General features: G+C 42.3%; 1 protein-coding gene across 1 annotated transcript in view; it reads left to right on the top strand.

The window, feature by feature from the left end:
- Ppm1l (protein phosphatase, Mg2+/Mn2+ dependent 1L) overlaps positions 1-13,055 on the top strand; it is a 353,958-nt gene extending 340,903 nt beyond the window's left edge. The window contains exons 3-4 of the mRNA XM_004652379.2: positions 2,083-2,244; positions 6,381-13,055. Coding sequence (XP_004652436.1) covers positions 2,083-2,244; positions 6,381-6,727 — 509 coding nt within the window. The 3' untranslated portion in view covers positions 6,728-13,055. The remainder of the gene's footprint in view (positions 1-2,082; positions 2,245-6,380) is intronic.
- The last annotated feature ends 6,136 nt before the right edge of the window (positions 13,056-19,191 follow it).

The raw sequence follows: 19,191 nt of genomic DNA on the forward strand, positions 1-19,191 counted from the left end.
ACTTCATGTATTCAGAAAACATGGAGTGCCTATGACAATCTATAGAGCATTGTATTGGGGAAAACGAGCAATACCTCTCCCCTTGTGGACTTTTATATCTTAGAGGGAAAGGTTGACATTCATTTGTTTAATATACAATACCTACAAAATGTTGTGTTGCAGGGCAGTAAAGGGACTAAAGAGAAATCTTTGTAGGAAAGGACTCTGAAGATGTCCTTCCTGAGGACAGGCAAGAGCAGAAGCATTAGTCAGCTGATGTCAAGGACCAAAGAACAGCAGAGGGAACAGTGAGTACAAAGGCCCAAAGATGACCAAAGGCTTGGCATGTCTGAGCCACACAAGGGAGGCCTTGAGCACATGAATGATGGTATTGGGAAGCTGAGATAAGGCCAGAGCTTGCCGGCACTGCCTCTTGTTCTCACCAGGTCTCTGGCTGAAATGATGGTGTTCTCAAGAGAGTCAGCACAGTGAGAATGGGAAGAGCGGGCAGCTAGTGACATGTTGACTAGCACTGTGTGGAAGAGTGAGAAACCAAGGATAATGCCTAGTTGTTTGGCTTGAGCAACTGTGTGGATTATGATGACATCTTCTCAGAGAGCCACCAGGCATTGCTCAGGTTCGACACTGAAGTCTAGTCTATGCAACTATTTTAATAGGTTTTTGTAGCATTTTATTTATCCAGAACGCTATCCATGATCCTGTTACAAAGAACAGCCATGAAAACATATAATCTGTAAATCCTGTAAAGAAATGAGCCTTATTGCCTCACAGAATTCAAAAAACAGACATGGCTCAGCAGCTCCCTGGCAGAGACTCAGCTCTTTGCCCAAGTGCTCTTCTGTGCCTACTTCCTGCCTTGACCCTGAGAATAATCCCTCAGAGTTGCAGGATAGCTGCTACTGTTCTGTGAAACTGAGGGCCAATACTGAGCCAGAGAAGTGGGCCCTTTTCTATTTTGTGTCTCTGTTAGTGGTAGAGGGTTGGGGGGGGACCCTTCCCAAGAGCTCCTGATTGACCTCCCTTGAGTACTTGTCCATGAAGCACCCACTTTCATCTAGATACAGAGGCATTGTTCTAAACTTGCCCTCTTCATCCTTACCCCCCTCAATCTCAATGACCTACCCGTTTTGGTTTCCAAATGTGTACTTTGCTCCGTACCCTCTGGCCTCTGACCCTGTGCTTGCTACATTAATTCACCTGTTATGACTTTTCTAATAAGTAAGGAAATACTAATGAAGAGTAATTCATGAAGCTTAAAATATAAAAAAGTTACCAGTTTGGGCAAAGAGATGAATAGTTTGTGCATTTCTGCAGACACATGCTAGTTAACAGTGACAGTAGGGAAGGGATGAAGCAAAGGCTTTCTCATTTCAAAATGGATTGTCTTTTGTGTTTCCTGTGGGCTTCCTGCAAGCAGATGATAGATCTCCCCTTTTGACTCTCACCTCTCCAGTTGCTGCCTCCTATTTATGTACACTGCATTTCTGCCATCCCCATAGGGTTTTCTTTCAGCTTCTACTTTTAAAGACTGCCCCTATCACACCTGGGGTTTGCTGCCCAGTTTCTAACTGTCAGGCTTTGGGTAGGCAGGCTCAACCTTACCCAAACCAATAGCTCTGTTACAGGGTCACAGGATTCAGCTGTTGGCAGCTGCCATTTCCTGACTCCTCTGACCCCCACCTCAGAAGCCCACCCTATCCCCAACCTATACACTTTCATCCTTTCAACTGAGAATTCTCAGAGACCAATGGACCAACTGTCTTGGGCTTCAAACTGATTTTTGATTCTCTCCTAACCCTTTTAAATGTGATGTTTTTTTAAATTGAGTAGCAGAAACAAAGTGATTTAGGAAAACAATACTGTTCTAACCTATTTCAATGACACTGTAACATGGGTAAGAAAATAGACTGTCAGATTTGATCAACAATGTTGCAGTGAGCAGTGATGATTCCTGGAGTAGTCAAAGTAAAATTCTCAACATACCAGGTTGGCTTTAATGACAGAGTCTGATAACCAAGAGAAAGCAATGGAACCTCAGTGCATTGCAGACCTCCTATACTGCCTCTCTCTTCTGTTTTGCAGGCACAACATGTTTGATTGCTCTACTATCAGATAAAGACCTTACTGTGGCCAATGTGGGTGACTCACGAGGGGTCCTGTGTGACAAAGATGGGAATGCCATTCCCTTGTCTCATGATCACAAGCCTTACCAACTGAAAGAGAGAAAGAGGATAAAGAGAGCTGGTAAGATTTTGACCCTCCTCTGAGGAAAATCCATCCTTTTGTTGGAGAGGAAAGCACTTGCTTAGAGAGCTCCTGGGAAATAGAATGATCACTGACCCAGCAATTAGTCAAAACACAAGCTTATACAAAGGGCACTATGAGACTTGATTTGGCTGTGTAACATTTCCTATCAAATCAGTCAGTCATCACTGAATTTGCCCCACTTCGTGGCCACAGATCAGAAGGGCCAAGGAAGCCCCTTTCCAGTTTGAAGGCTAGTAAGATCATTGGGTATCTAAGCTTCCTCTTGCCATTGTTCCCTGCTCCCCTCCAGCCCTGACAGACTCCTAACCGCTCTACAAATAAGCCTCACTTCTTATGCTGTTGTGCCTTTTTAAGTGCAATTCTCACTTCCTAGTGAATGAAAATCACTTGTCCTTTCTGAGTGTCCTTTTGGAAGCATTCCATGCCCCATCTTTCTACATTACCCTATATTAATCTCCTGGGTCTTCACCTAAATGCATGTGTATACCTATTTGGCTCTTACCTGCCTTGCCTGTCTGTGAGCTCTTGGTCTTGTGAAAACTTGGTCCGATTCATTCCCTTACTGCAGCTCCTAACTCAGTGACCAGTCTAAATAAATACAAGTTGGCATGGGATATTTTTTATAATTATGGAAAATGTTAATAAAAATCGTGAAAATAAAAAATAAATTTAAAAAAACCAAGTTGGGTGGAAGGGTCCACTACCTCTTCTGCATGCTTTATCCCCCACCCCCCCAAAAAAATCCCTCATAAAATTTACATTCTGGTGCTGGAGAGGTGACTTGGTGGTTAAGAGCACTTCCTTTGTAAGCATAAGGATCTGAGGAATCCTGAGATACCCCCTGAATTCAGTCCCCAGCACCCACATAATCAGCTGGGCATGGCCACACAAATCAAGTCTGTCACCCCTGGCCCTGTGGGGAGCAGAGAACAGAGAATCACCAGGGCTCGGGGGGGGGGGGAAATGAATATATATATATATATATATATATATATATATATATATATATGTATATATTTGTTTATATTTGTTTATATAAATATGTAGACATATATATATGTGTATGTATGTGTGTGTGTGTGTGTGTGTGTGTGTGTGTGTGTGTATATATATATATATATATATATATATATATACACACACACACACACATATATATCTCGACAGCAGACTACTCCAGGATCAGTAAAAGACTCTGGCTAAAGCAAGAGTATGTGAAAGAGTGAGGGAGGGAACACCTAAAGTTCCCTTCCATCTATTGCAAGTGATCACATCCTGCTGCAGGTAAGAGGACAGGGTACCACATGGGCACATGCATAAGTAACACACACACACACACACACACACACACACACACAAAATTTCATTTGCATTCTGAAATTGTCATAGGGGTGGGAATGGAGTAGATAGGCATTAAAAATAAATAAATGGGGCTGAGGAGAAAGCTTAGTCAATAAAATGCTTGCTGGGCAACTCTGAATACCTGAATTTATATTCTCAGACCCGCACATAAAAAATGCTGGAAGCTGTGGCAGGCTTCTGTAACCCCAGTATGACTACTAGGAGAAGGGAGGCAGGGAGAGGAGAATTTCAGCTCATGAAGAGAAAGACACTGCCTCAAACAAGGTAGAAGGCAAGAACTGACTGGAAGGCTGCCCTTGACCTCCACACAAATGCCCAAATACAAATGCCTCAGACTAATAAAAAGAGAAAACTGGTAAAGTATATCAACAGGTATTAACTGCTGTGAGGAGACATGGACCAGGTGATGAGATGGACACATCAGATATCTGCAGTTTTAAGGCTTCACAGGTCATTGATTTAGTGTTTTTTTTTTTTTTTTTTTTTTTTTTTTTTGGAGGGGGCAAGGTCTCATAGCCCAGGCTGGCTTCAAATTCCTGTTCTTCCTGCTGCTACCTCCCAAGTGCTGGGATTACAGATACCTCTGCCCCTTGCTAAGGACAAAGTTGATTATTAAATTTATAAGATTGTATTTGGCAGTTTCCCTTAAACCCAGGTGAGACAAAAATTCCTTCCTGCCCCATACTGACAGCCTGGAGATGTGCTGGCCCCTGCTGTGTGCACTAATCTGCAGATGGATTTGCAGTTTCTGCAGGTCAGCTGACCCCAGGAATAAGTGAACTCAGCCTGATGAGCATTTGACCTGTCACAGCAGGACTTTGTACTATCAAATCAGAAAGTGTTGCATTTTATTGCCACCCTTGGCTTCAGTGCCTGCCTGTGATGCAGAGTAATGATGAGTGAAAGCTTCTTCGGTCAGGTTTTCTGTTGTGAGAAGGAACAAGCAGTGATTTCAGAGTATCTACTGGACTTTGGTGAGCTCCAGACAGTATGAGCAAAATACCCTGACTTTCTTGCTTTTAAGGTAGCATCTTCCCACAAGGGTCCACTGTGAGCCTGCACTTAAAGTACAATGAGGTAATCATAGGCAAGGATACACATTCACCTCAGAATGCCATCTTAGCATCCAGCACTTTCGTGAAATGTCACTGCCATTTTATTTTCTTCACCCTGTCATACCTGCCACCCATATACCATTGTACAGTAAGTGATAAAAGCAAATTTAGAGACCATCTCCAAAAAGATTAATCTAATTTGCTGTGTTCACTTACATAAATTGTTCAGGGGTGAATTTTGTAGGAAGAATCACAAAACAGTAATTAGGTTTATCATATTTATGTGTATTAATTCTGATCTCAGGCTTCAGGACATTTCTCTTCCTTCCTACTTGGCATAAGAAGCTCTAGCCAGTCTGAGCCAAATATACATATTGATCTGCCTGTCTCTACCTCTTTTCAATAACATCTGTTAGCTGCTGTTCATTTGTGCTTACTTTATGCTAGGAGCCCAGCCTGTGCATTACATACATATATCTGTCTTATAAGGATGATAATGTCATCCTTATTTTACAGCCACTGGAACCTGAGAGAGGCTGTGTGACCAAGGACACACAGCTAGTAAACAATGAGGCCAAGTTGAAACCACGACTGTCTGACTATAGAGTCCATGCTCCTGCCCACTAGAACACCAGTCCTAGAACTACCTCCTTTGTCTTGCCAATCTTCCTTTAATCCTTCTTCTTCCCTGACTGTCACACCTAGGAATCATTCCCAATGTCCTCCCTCTTCCTAGCCTTCAGCAAGACTAGGTTCCCCCACAGGAAGATCAATTTAGGGCTGGGATGATGACTCAGGAGATAAAGCACTTGCCATGTACAAGGGTGAAGATTTCGAGTTCTAACCCCACACCCATGTAAATGATGGGTATGGTGATGTGCACCCGGAATTCCAGCACTCAGGAGGTGGAGACAGGCGGGTCCCCTGTGTTAAGCCAGCTAGTACACTAGCAGAATCAGTGAGCTCTGGAGTCAGTGAGAGAGCATGTGTCAATAAATAAGGTAGAGATCAATTTAGGAAGACACCCAATGTTGACTTCTCACCCTAACACACATGTGCACCTGCATACACATATGTACCCATATATGAACATGTATACACATAAGCTCACATTGCATAAACATATGGAAAAAGAGAATAGTGTGTAACATTTAACAAATGTGGCTTATCTCTCCTCTAGACTATCTACTTCTTTACAAAAGGTCTAGATCTTGTATAACTTCATAATCTAAAAATTCCTGTCCATAGAATAGATAATAAATACAAAGTTCTAGTTCCTTTAAAAAAAAAATAACAGAAGCTGTGTATAGGTGTACCCAAGAGTGGCCTCAGGCTAAACAGTTACTCCATTAATGTCTCTCTGCCCATCTTCCTGCCTTTCAGCATTCTTTTGGCCCCTCCTCAAATTCCCATGCTGGTGCTATGTGCTGTCAGTCACTGAGCTGCTGTCGTGTGTTGTTAAAACTAATGCTCTGTCTCTTATACAAACCCTACCCTTACTACTCTTGCAACCTTAGAGGTGCCAAGAATGAGGCACAAGGTTATACCTCAAGCCATGCAGCAGGATGCTAGTTGGTCCTGACAGGGACAAGAATCTCAGCTTACATGCAGCAGGCCATCTTGTGGTAAGGTACTGATTCCCAAGCATGGGACATAGAAGCTGAGAAAGCTAATGGGCTCATTCTGTCTTTCTAGGTGGGTTCATCAGTTTCAATGGCTCCTGGAGAGTCCAGGGAATCCTGGCCATGTCTCGGTCCCTGGGCGATTATCCACTGAAAAATCTCAATGTGGTCATCCCAGACCCAGATATCCTGACCTTTGACCTGGACAAGCTGCAGCCTGAGTTCATGATCTTGGCATCAGATGGCCTATGGGATGCTTTCAGCAATGAAGAAGCAGTTCGATTCATCAAGGAGCGCTTGGATGAACCACACTTTGGGGCCAAAAGCATAGTTTTACAGTCATTTTACAGAGGCTGCCCTGACAATATTACAGTCATGGTGGTGAAGTTCAGGAATAGCAGCAAAACAGAAGAGCAGTGAACCCTTTAGGGGTCTTAGCTGCCTTAGACTAAAGGACTTTCGTAACACACTGGTCTCTTTTAATATAGTAAAAGATATGGGGATTGTAATTAGGCCATCTGTACCAACACACAGCCCCCTCTTCTACCAGTCCTGGGGCTCTATTGAGTAGTGAACAGTGTGCCCTGGCCAATAGAGTTGAGAGGCTGGAAAGTCAGTTTTCCCTGTTTTCCCAGCCCTTTCATCAATGTCCAACATATTTAAATAGGTATCTGTAGATCCATATGTATGAAGTGAGCAGCAGGTGGACCATGTATTCTCCTTCCCAGGGTTCTTTTCAAGATCTTTTTCATGTTCCTCCAAGCATCAGCCTTGGTGTCCCACTTAGTCACCTGTGAGCTGCCCTCTGCTCAAGGACAGTGTGGCCTTAAGATACTTTATCCTCCTGAGCTTGTGCTTTGTACTCCGGGAAACCTGGAAGCCACATTGGAATGCTTATTATTTCTTTCCTGCTCTTGGAAGCAGAGGATGGGAGGTCAGTGGCAGCTGCCTACATGGCAAAAAACACCCCTTTCCCTTGCGCCCTTTATTAGTCCTGTACACACAGTACACACCTGACCAGCCTCCCTGCCTCTTCTAATCAACCACAACCTTACCTATCTCTCATTCACACCTTACAATATGCCATGGGCAGCTGCAGACTTCACCACCAGAAATGAGTTGTGTCTGGGCTTACTAAGAAGTCACAGGAGGGGGAATGCAGGAAAGCAGGTTTCAGTGCCGTAAGTCCTTCCATCTTCAGTGGCAGACAGGCTGCAGTGCTTGCCATGCCCTTTGGACAGTCTGCATGGGGAGAGCCAGGCATGCGCCTGGGAGACCACCACCCTGGCTGCCAGTGTCCCTGCAGCTTTCCCCACCACTGCTGAGTAGCTTCAAGTCTTTCATGCACTGTTTGGAGAAGCAGCAGTCTAGAACTGTGTGTTCCTTGAAGCCAGGAAGTTCTCAGCCACCACACTAGGCACTGGTGGCTTACTCTGGGACAGGCTTCTCCACAGGGGAACATTTGGTTGCAAATCTCTGTCCATGGCCACCTTCCCCAGGGCTAACCAAATTGCCCTGGCTTAGCCTGGAGGGGAAACAGCAGGGGTCTCTTGGGAGACCTGTGTGCAGTGACAGCCATACTAAGGTTAGGAATTCAAGCAAGAACCCATATCACATAGATAAGTGGCCCAGAGTTACTTAGTGGGCCTGGATTGCTGCTTTCAACTTCCTGTCGCCAAAGTTTGGTTGTTTTTTTTTTTTTGTTTTTTTGTTTTTTGTTGTTGTTGTTTTGTTTTTTTCCTCAGCCTCTGTATTTTGTGAGTTAATTTATAGAAAATACCAGATTATTATTTTTGCCTGATTGAGGCAGCCCAAACAGCCAACAAGAATTTCATTGCATCTTCTTGCCCAGAACCCACACTATTCTGTTCTTTCTGGGTGGGTGTTGGTCCACTGCTTGCTGGCCCCTTTCCACCCTGGTGACTAGCCCTCTGACCTTCAGCTGCCAGCCTGCAAGAAGCCCTTTCCAGAAGAGAATGCTAGAGAATGAAAGATGAACTTGGACTTTTGAGGACTGCAATCTGTCTTCACTCATCCATGAAAACTGACCTTTCTTTGACGTCATTGAGAATGGTTTCCCAAGAGCTTTGCTTACTTTTGTATACTGTATTTTCGACCTTAGAATTAGAATCTTAGTTATTGTGTTGTAGCCATAGAATTAAGTTTTAGTACAAAATGCCAGGCACCATCTTAGAATTAAGCATTGTCGACTGAGACACATGAACTTTTGGTTTTGTGTTCCTGGTTGGGGTGGGAAGGGGGGGAAATGTGTGAGAAAATGCCAGCTGTGATCAATACTGGCCCAGGTGTGTTCTGACTCCAGGAGTCTCCACAGCCCACCATCCAACTAAAGGTCCAGATTTTATAGTCACCTTTTTTTGTTTGTTTGTTTGACACAAAAATGCATATCAATGGAAAGAAATTTTAAATTCCACAATAACTTTTTATTGTACTAATGAAAATAGTAACGTTTTGGCAAAAATGAAAAAGAAAAGCTATCAAATTAGTCAGTCAGTGTTTATTTACCCAGCAAAGATTTTGCAACAACAGTGCTCTAGCTGTCTCCTGCTAATTGAGGTTCACAGTCATCTTTGAAATTTTGTTTGGGGGAAATAATTTATTACTAACTCTAACCACACAGAACATGTATCTCATTCTCCTCTCCTGCCTCTTTCCCCCATCCCAATACTTCTAGAGTTTTAAAGATAGAAATGCTAGGCCAAGCAGTAGTAGTTTGATGGAGTTTTATGTAGAACTCGGAGTGCTTGTCCAGTTGCTTCATCTGTTGTCTCTCCTGGACAAGCTGCTCCCTCCTCTGGAGGCTCAGGAAGGCTGAACCTAGCCTAGTGACAGGGAAGCTGCCCTGAACAGCACTGCCAATGCTCTGGGACTTTCACTGAGGCCACCCGGACTCCCCAGCTAGCCTGAGTTCCAATTGCCAATAGTCCCTATGGTGCCAAATTTTAGGATGGTTTTACAGTTCTTTAGAAATGACGCTGGGAACTCTCAGCAGATTGCCAAACCAAGGTCCCCATCAGTTGTCCTGATGCTGTTCCTATGGCCATAGGTCCTCTTCAAGCAGGATATAGCGGGGAGGGCAAGGCAAGTTTTGAAAACTTCACTGCATTTGCAGTTCTTTAATCACAGGGATAAACTGTACTTGTATAGGAAACTCTAAAGCTAGCTCCCAGGACCTGCATTGGTTTTCAATGTGACCATCTTGCCCAAGTCAGTTAACTCAGAGTCATTGTTCTAACACAGCTTGACTGTAAGCACATGTACTCATTATTGGCAGTCCATTTCATTCTTTTGCGTGTTCTGCGCTGAAGGTATTGGCCTCTTGAATCATGTATATGTCAAGAGTTTTACACAGAGAATGATACAATAAAGGAGCATGATCAGGCTGGGTAACATAAAGCATGTCTTATGTCATGCAAATGTAATGATTTTGACATTTTGCACAAGTGACATGGAATCTTTGTTTCAGGTGTATCTAAAGGGATTCTGGGGAGCTGGTCCCACTCTTGATCAGAACACTGAGATGTCTAGAAATGCAACAAGGGATTCAGGAAGGGAGTGATACCTGTTTCCTTTGCAAGGCATACTTCAATATTTCTGACTTTTTTCTCTGATTTATTGGCAGATCTAACTTGTAGCTATGACAGTGAAAGGCCTACATTGAGAGAGCAACATTTTGTTGACATTTGATACTTTTTATAAAACTTTATTTTCAAATGATTTTAGAAATTATTTTTTCCTCCTTTTGACCGTTCATTAGACTGATCCTCTCTGAATAATCATCCCAAATTGACATAGCCTATCACACCAGCACTTCAGATCTAGCTTTGGGAAAACGAGCTGTTATATATCATGCTGGGCCTGTTTAGCTGCACCTGGACTAAACTAACTGCCTACTGCAGGGAAGGAGGAACTCAGTGTTCCCCAACACACAAGAACATGAACTCCAAAGATGCTTTTCCAGGTACTCTTTCAGTATCAGCATGGTTTGGGAAGCACATTTCCTTAGAAAGTGCAAATAAACTTGTCGAAGGCTCTAAATTAAATGTCCTTACAAAAAGAAGGTAGCATATGTTTTTCCAGATTAGTTTGACCATAGAAAACTATGTGTAATGCCTAGTAACATTTCAATGAACTCCTAATTCACACAACCCACTTGGGAAGATTCTGGTATATTGAAATATTGTTCTTGTTTCATGCACCACTGCACTTAATAATAACAGAATGGTTTGTCATTCAGAAGCACCAGTGCTGTGAGGTAAGAATCAGAAGTGGTGTTCCAAATAGTGTGGTTTAATACGACTTCCAAGAGCCTCACATTAACAGCAGACAACCAACTTGAAAACTAGAACTGTTATCATGGTCCTTTTATGTGAATGACAAGTGAGAGCTGTGCCATTGGTGAGCATTCCCAAATTGGGGTTTTGGGAATTTTTGTATTTTATGTTTACTGTCTAGACTAAATCAAAAGATTTTTGTGTCATCACTGTGTGACAGCAAAAGTACATAGAAAATGAACAGGAAAAGTACATATTTGGTTTTAATTTACTTTTGGCATTTTTCTAGAATTACATTTACCTATTATGTAACAATGGAAATGTAAACTGTTGACACCTACTTACTATCCTCTGCTCTCTCCAGATTGAGTGAAATAATTCAGAGTCGTATGTCCTAAAATTCCAGTCCCATGTTGCCCTGGCTTTCACAGTTTAAGTGTATGGTTAAGTCTGGCAACTTACCTCTTGCCTAATAATAGTTCCATACTCAACCACAGGCAGAGTAAATTCAGGGTAAAGTCACAAACTTAAAATTGCATCCAGTATTTGGGAATATGCCCACCCCCTTGGACATTACCTAAAATAGTAAAAGAAAACCAAAGTAACACCCCTTAGACTAGGTGATATCAGAGTCAGGTGGTTCCATCAGATATGTTTCTCAATGTTTCCTAATCTGTAAGTTTCTGAAGACTCTTCATAATGTTAGTGCTTTTTCCATTAGTTATTCTTTTTGCCACTTCTAAGCTGGATACCATTAAACCAAGAGTTGATTATGCCAGTTTTATGTATTTAGTGATAACTACACCATCATGTGCACAGTCACTTTAACAAACATAAGGGAAGGTCTTTGAGGGTAACTGTTCATTTTGAATCATCATAGGCATTTTCAGTGTTCAAATCATCACCAAAAAGCAAGCATGAAGCAAGCAGATAGAGGACAGAAGGTTTGCAGGGCCAGCAATAGACGGGCCAAAGAGGGCCATCTATCCCTTTGGAGAACAAGGAAGATGAGGCCATTGCCCCTGATCTTTTTCCATTGGTGGCCCCAGGAGAGTAGAGTATAATTATTTTGTGCCTCAAAAGAGAACCTAAGATGGTTTATCATCAGACTTCCTAGGCCTATAAATTGGCAAGTTCATCATTGGGAAAATTAACAAAGTTTGGGAATACAATTGTTTCTTGACTTCAAATATGAATACAAGACTAATTACCAGATTTTTTAACCAAAAAAAAGGTCTTCATAAGTTACTTTACATATTCCAAGATCTAAGTATATAATTTAAGTTTTATATTTTGAACAAAAATTACAACATCTATTTTCTGAATGGGAATAAAAAAGACAGATTTTTCTTTTTAACTACAGAGGTCATCACTTCTTTGCCAGACTGCTCCTCTCTCCTAAATTGTTAGAATCTTAACTGTTGAATTACAGTTTTTTCCCCACACATAATGGAGTGAATGATAAGAACAGGTAGGTATCCCATTGTGCTCATGAGTCAGGATTTTGTTGTTTTGCTTTTATTCATGAGAAGTTATGAAAGGAACTTTAAGATAAACCCATTTCAGATTTGATAACATTAAAATCAGAGGTGGAACTCGGTTATTAAATAGGGAAAGGAGAAAAAATAGGGTGAGGGAGAGAAATAACAGGAAAAATACATAGCTGGGTGGTTGTCCTTACCAGTGGCACTGCTGCTCCGCAGCTCTGCTGTCTTCCTGTGCTGCCTTTGGAAACCGCGTAAGCTGTGATTTACGCTCACTGGACATGTGAAAGAAGTGCTCTCATCAGCAGCATTTTCTTGCTACATTAAACATCACGAGAGGTTATTTATCAGAAGGTCCCAGGATATTCATACTTTTTTTTTTTTCGAGGTAGAGTCTCACTCTAGCTCACGCTGACCTGGAATTCACTATGGAGTCTCAGGGTGGCCTCGAACTCATGGCAGTCCTCCTACCTCTGCCTCCCCAGTGCTAGGATTAAAGGCGTGCGCCACCACACCTGGCAGGATTCATACTTTATTAGCAATGTTTTAAGAATTTTGACCTTGTGTTTTTTAATTAAATCACAGGTCTAATTAATTAAATTAAAGGTCAATATGACTCTCAGGCTTTCTGACAAAGTAGTCCCTAAATTCCATCTATAGAATAAAACCTTGACAAAACCATATTGCACTTGGTACTCTTCCAAGGTTTTCATTGCTACCATTTTACCCTCATCTCTAAGAGACATTTTAGACAATTTGTGGAGTCATTTTTGTGGAGCCCAGAGCAGGTGGCAGCGTGGCATGTGATTTGGTCCCTTTGATGTATACTGGGCACAGCTGGCATTGTAGAGACTAATGTGTTCATGCAGTGACTTATTCTATGTTGTTGTGCATAAAATGAACCACTCAAAATTCACTCACGATGACAAGATTAAAGCAAAATAAACACGTCAGAGTTATTCAACTTTACACCTGGGACTGCTGCTATTTTTTTTCTTTGACTAACCTCATATTTCATTTTAATGCATGTTTGAGACTTGTATGCTTTTGAGTTGGGGTTACTGCTGAGTTGGAGTTCTACCCATAAAGCAGAAAATTAATTCGTGGGACAAGAACCTAAACATGACAGAAGCAAGAGCCAGGGGATATTGAGACTTTTGATGTTTTCTTTTAGAGCAGGAGTACGTCTGGCTTTGGTTCAAAACAGCTAATTTTTCAAAATGCATACAAATGTATGTTAGTAAAAAGTGTTTACTGTTGGCCTAACAGTGTTTCCTCATCTTTATAATCAACACCAGACAATAAAGGTTGGATGAAATATGCATACATGTAGACTCAGGCACATGGCATGACATAGCTGGGAGAGTGCTTCAGAGATGAACGTTCACCCGCAAAGGTGCTCACAAAACTGCAGGAAGGATGCCATGATTTGGTGGCAGTGAGGTGGAGGAATCCACACACAGAAGCACACATATACAATGCTCATTTTAGATTCTCTGAAGATGAACTGCTCAAATGTGAATAGAGTCTCACATCTTCAAGAACAATAATACATGACACTTCATCAGATTGTTTAGTTTGGAATTATTACAAAGCAGAAAGATGTGACCATTCCTCCTTGTCATTAAGAACAAGATTAGCCAGGCATGGTAATTCACACTTGTAACCTCAGCACCCAGAAAGTGGAACACAAATTGTAGCCAAATTGGGCTACACATATCCTAAAACAAACTAACAATAATAGTAATTGCTATTATTATTATTATTATTGAAGATATCCAGAGATCAAATTCTAAGTTTCTACTTCTTTAGGTTAAAAAAAACTTCTAACAGCAATGAAGGGCATAAGATATTTTTGTCATTTGAATTAGAATAACTATTAGGCACTCCAATACCAGCATATCTCCAACCTTCACATACAATCGTGGGTGTAGTAGACAGTTCCACAATGCTTGGACAAACATCCAACCAGACACATCTTATGGGAGGAATGGGAATTATTTCAGCTTATAGATCCAAGGGAAGTTCTGTTAATGGCAGAAGACACTGGCTCCCATTCGTAAATCCAAGCAGAGAGAACCACCAGCAACACTGCAAAAAAAGCAGCAAGTACCAACCTGCAGCAAGCAGGAGCCCTGAGCTCCGAGCTCTGAGCGCCTCTGCTGGAATTCAGATCTACTTGCAGTGACACCTTAGGGATGTATGCCAGGATCCATCCCCAGTGACTCCTCTACTGGGGACCCAAGTTACAAGCTGTAATAAAACACCTGAGTCTATGGGGGCGGGGAGGGGGTCATACATTCAAACTGCCACAGTGGGTTACTTATATTCTCCTGTGTTTGTATGCTTGCGTGCACGTGTGTGTGTGTGTGTGGGTGTGTGTGTGTGTGTGTGTAGATAATAGATGATACATAGATAGGTAGATAGTAGGTAGATGGATGGATAGATGGAATGGATGGATGATACAGAGCCTGAAAGGCTCCTTGTTCAGCTGTAATGGATTAGCTGGCATGCTGTGAACACCAGCACTGTAAACTACTACAATAGACTAATCAAGAGCTGGAAAGAAAGCCAGGCATGGTGGCGCACACCTTTAATCCCAGCACTCGGGAGGCAGAGGTAGAAGGATCGCTGAGAGTTCGAGGCCACCCTGAGAATACATAGTGAATTCCAGGTTAGCCTGAGCTAGAGTGAGACCCTACCTTGAAAAACCAAAAAAAAAAAAAAAAAAAAGCTGGAAAGATTGCTCAACAATTAAGGCACTTGCCTGCAAAACCTAAGGCCCCAAGTTCATTTCCCCAGGACCCACATAAAGCCAGATGCACAAAGTGGTGCATGTATCTGGAGTTCATTTGCAGAGGCTAGAGGCCCTGGTGAAGGCATTCTCTCTCTGCTTGCAAATAAATTTTTAAAATTTACAAGTATTATTTATTTAAGAGAGAGGCAGGTAGAGACAGAGAATGGGTGTGTCAGGGCCTCTAGTCACTGCAAACTCCAGATGCATTCATCACCTTATGCATCTGGCTTATGTGGGTCCTGGGAAATCAAACTAGGGTCCTTTGGCTTTGCAGGCAGGTACCTTAACTGTTAAGCCATTTTTCTAGCTCTAAAGAAATATTTAAAAATAAAACTGGGCAAAATGAGCTAAATGTGGTGGCATATGCCTTTAATGCCAGCACTCGGGAGGCAGAAGTAGGAGAGTGAGAACCCCCCCACACCTTGAAAAGCCAAAAAAAAAAAGCTGGCAACTATTTTCAGGCAGTATAAGATGGCAGTCCTTGAAAGATGTTGATTATGGGTTGTCCCATAATCTCTCAGCTATCCATTCAGGGACAACTTCCTGACTGTGGCACAGCAAGCTGTAGCCCAAGTGGAGCAGACAGAACTGAAGATGTGGTGCCAGTGAGTGGTTCAATCTGCAGCGAGCTGTATGGAGGGGGATTTCAAAAGTTCATGCATGACTTCCTTGGGAGTCCTTAGCTAAGAGCTTTACTGCATGCATTCAAAGTAAAATTACAAAAGTCTAACAAAAGTGCCTGCTGGGACTGAAAGAAGATATAGTGGAAAGAATGTAACATCCAAAGGAAGGATAGGACTCCTTACAATGCACTCTTCCAGATACAAAATGGCCTGGATATCCATGACCTCACAGTCTCTTGCACTACCTATACAAGACCAGTATAATAGGAGGAAAAGATGGTATCAAAATAAAGACTGATTGAGAGGGGGAAGGGACATGGAGAGTGGAGTTGCAAAGGAGAAAGTGTGGGGGGATTATCATGGTTTATTGTCTATAATTAAAGAAGTTGTCAATAATTAAAAAAGAAAAAACAGAGGAAAAAGGAGAAGTTGAGCATTGCAAGTATGTATCAAGTTCTAACCAAATAAAGAGAGATTATTAAAACCCAGCCATTCTCTCTCTCTGCCTTTCTCTCTTTCTCTCTCTCTCTCAAATAAATTAAGAATATTTTTTAATAAAAAAGGTGGTGTGGAGAGATGGCTTAATGAACCCACATAAGCCAGATGCAAAAGGTGGCACATGCATCTGGAGTTCATTTGCAGCAACTGAAGGCCCTGGCACATCCATTCTCTATCTACCTCTTACTTTCTTTCTCTCTCAAGTGAATAAAAAATAAAATAAAAACAGATAATAGCAACCACTTGGGAAGGAAGTACCACACTCTAGACTAAGGCCTATTGGAGCCCCAGCTTACATGAACCTAAAACCAAGTGCTGACAAGAACCAAAACAGTTACAATTCTGAGGGGCTTGGGAAACTCTTAGCCTTTCACTGACTGACTTGAATGAGGGTTGAAAACTCTTACAGGAACTGACAAGCTGATCCAAACTTCATGGAGGACTGTAACAAGATGTAGCTCAAAGGCAAAGCATGTGCAAGGCTCTGAGTTCCATCCCCAACCCTTTCCAGTACCACAAGGACACAGATAGAAAGAAAACAAAACAAAAAAATTTTTTTCAAAAAAAGGGAACAAAGGGCTGGAGACATGGCTTAATGGTTAAACACTTCCCTATGAAGCCTAAGGACCCCGGTTCAAGGCTCGATTCCCCGGGACCCACGTTAGCCAGATGCACAAGGGGGCACACACGTCTGGAGTTTGTTTGCAGTGGCTGGAGGCCCTGGTGCACCCATTCTCTCTCTCTCTGCCCCTTTCTCTGTCTGTCACTCTCAAATAAATAAAAATAAACAAACAAAAGGAACAAAGAGGACCTGTATTACTTAATTTCAGAACTTGCTACAAAGCTTGGTAGCCTGGGTTCAATTCCCCAGCCATCCATGCAAAGCCAAACAGGCATTTGTTTGTAGCACCAAAGACCCTGGCACAGATACACACATGTGCAAATAAGTAAAAGTTATTTAAAAAAAAAAATTTTAAGACAGCATGCCATTGATAAAGGCTTGTGGTGCAATGGAACAGAATAGAAAGTTCAAAAAATTTAATGCAAAGTCAATTAATTCATTTCTTGTTCCTCTTCTTAGAATGCACTATCTGCTTCCAGTCTGTCTTATTGACTGCTGGTGGCCTTTCCACAGACAGGCCCACCAGCCATGGAAGAAAACTGGGCCTGACTAGGGGACAATCTGAATGTGGACATTTTCTGTCTGTGTCAAAGCACCCTGTACCTCCCTGAGCCTAAGACTCCCACTCTAAAGCTTTCTCAGTCTCTCCTGAGAGTTCTCCAAGAACCCATGGTAAGGACATGTCAGAGAAGTTCATCATCTGAATATGCTGCAGTAGACTGCTTATGGGAGAGCTAAGCAAGGAGGGAAAATAAAATTTCCACTCAAGTTTTATGTGAACTTAAAACCACTCTTAAAAAGCAAGTTTATTTTAAAAGATAGGGCTGAGTACCAGTGGTAGAGTGTTTGCCTACTGTGCCACAAAAGAGGGAATTAAAAAAAAAAGCAAACTTTCCCAGAGTTATATCTCCATAGTTTAAGAGGCTTCTCAGGCTAAGTTTGCTTAGCCCTACCTGAGTTCTTTGAAATGGGTAGAAGCTGCCCAGTGACTATTAACTGGACCAGCACAATGTCTCCAGGTTTCCAGGGTTCTCAGATCTTGGGAGAATGGAGTCACATTGTACTCATAGAGCAACCAGTACTACCCATGTAGATGAAACCAAGGAACAAGTCTCTAAAGTGGATTTTTCTAGAAAAGCAAGCTGTTTGGCACACAAAAAAATAATTACCTACTTTACTTGTTTTCTAATTTAAGAGTGAGAATTATAAAGATTCATTTCTACCTATAAAGTATTCTTTTTAAATGTCCTTATTTGTATGTTAAGACTCACTAAAGGAAAGAGGAAAACAATGTACAAAAAGGTTGAAAGGTTGCAAGAGGCCCAGTAATGAGTGAAAGGAGTTGACTTGTTCCCATTGCCTCGCCCTTGATACTGAACTCCTAAAGGGGTCCACATGGTGGCCCTGCATGTCCCAGCACTTCAGACACTGTGTCCTACAAGGAGTCTTCTGCCTGTTTTACCTGGGGAGGGAACCGCCAGAAGCTCACTGATAGGACTGGTTCACATGCCAAAGCGTGAGGAGGAAGAAAGGCTAATCAAATGGTGGGGGAGACACACTACACAGGATAAGGGGAGGATGTGTAAGGTGTGGCTTAGGGTTGACAGGACCCCAAATTAGATAGCTTTGTCCTAGATTAAACACAAAATTGTCCTTGGGCCTGAAGAGGAAAACCTAGGCCGTTACACTCTACTATGGGTAGGGGACATCAAAAGGATCTGGCCTTTCCTTATCTGCTCCCTAGATGGAAGTCCTAGAAGGGAGTCCTTCCCAAAGAAATAAGACTTCTTAGAAGATTGTCCTTCTGTAGATATCTTAACCCCAGGCATTTGGTGTCAGGACAAGACGGGCTAAACACGTCGCCCATCCATCCACAGGGCTCAAAAAAAAATTCCCATCCTGAGTCTCAAGGAAGGCTTCTTAAAGCCCCTTGCTTCCTTGTACAAGAGATATGTCTTCCTTCCTTCTCTTAAGTTCTGGGCTTCTGGGACCCTATCTTGCCCCTGTGAGCCAGATGTCTTCCTTTATTTAAGTTCTTCTCTGAAGCTCTCTCTTCTAAAGCTCAAGTTGTCTTCATTGAGAATAAATTATACTTTCAAAGTACAAAGGAGGGTATGGGGTGTAGCTCAGTTGTAGGGTGCTTGCCTTACATGCACAAAACCCTAGCTTACATCCCCAGAACATAAACCAGGTGTGGTGGCACAGACCTGTAATGCCATACTCAAGAGGTGGAGGCAAGAGGATCTGAGTTCAAGGTCACCCTCAGTGACATTTTGGTATGCTCCACCTGTCTGCTTCAGTGCGGCTCAGCCCATGCACAGGGGAGAATGGAATTTACACCTAATCCTGCAAGCATGGCACCCTTTAAAAGAATGGCAGCATTATTTTCAGGGAAGGAATTTCATCTTAGAAATGCCTTGAGTGGGCTTTTTTTGAGGGAGAGGGAAGTGTTACACGTACCATTCATTGTTATCACGCCCCCCTCCACCTACCTGCCTTGGGGTCCACCTACCTCCCTTGGGGTCTGAAAGACGCTTTGGAGGTTACTCATGGACATATCCAGCA

Source organism: Jaculus jaculus, chromosome 11 (genome assembly GCF_020740685.1).
Source record: "Jaculus jaculus isolate mJacJac1 chromosome 11, mJacJac1.mat.Y.cur, whole genome shotgun sequence".
Lineage (NCBI taxonomy): Eukaryota > Metazoa > Chordata > Mammalia > Rodentia > Dipodidae > Jaculus > Jaculus jaculus.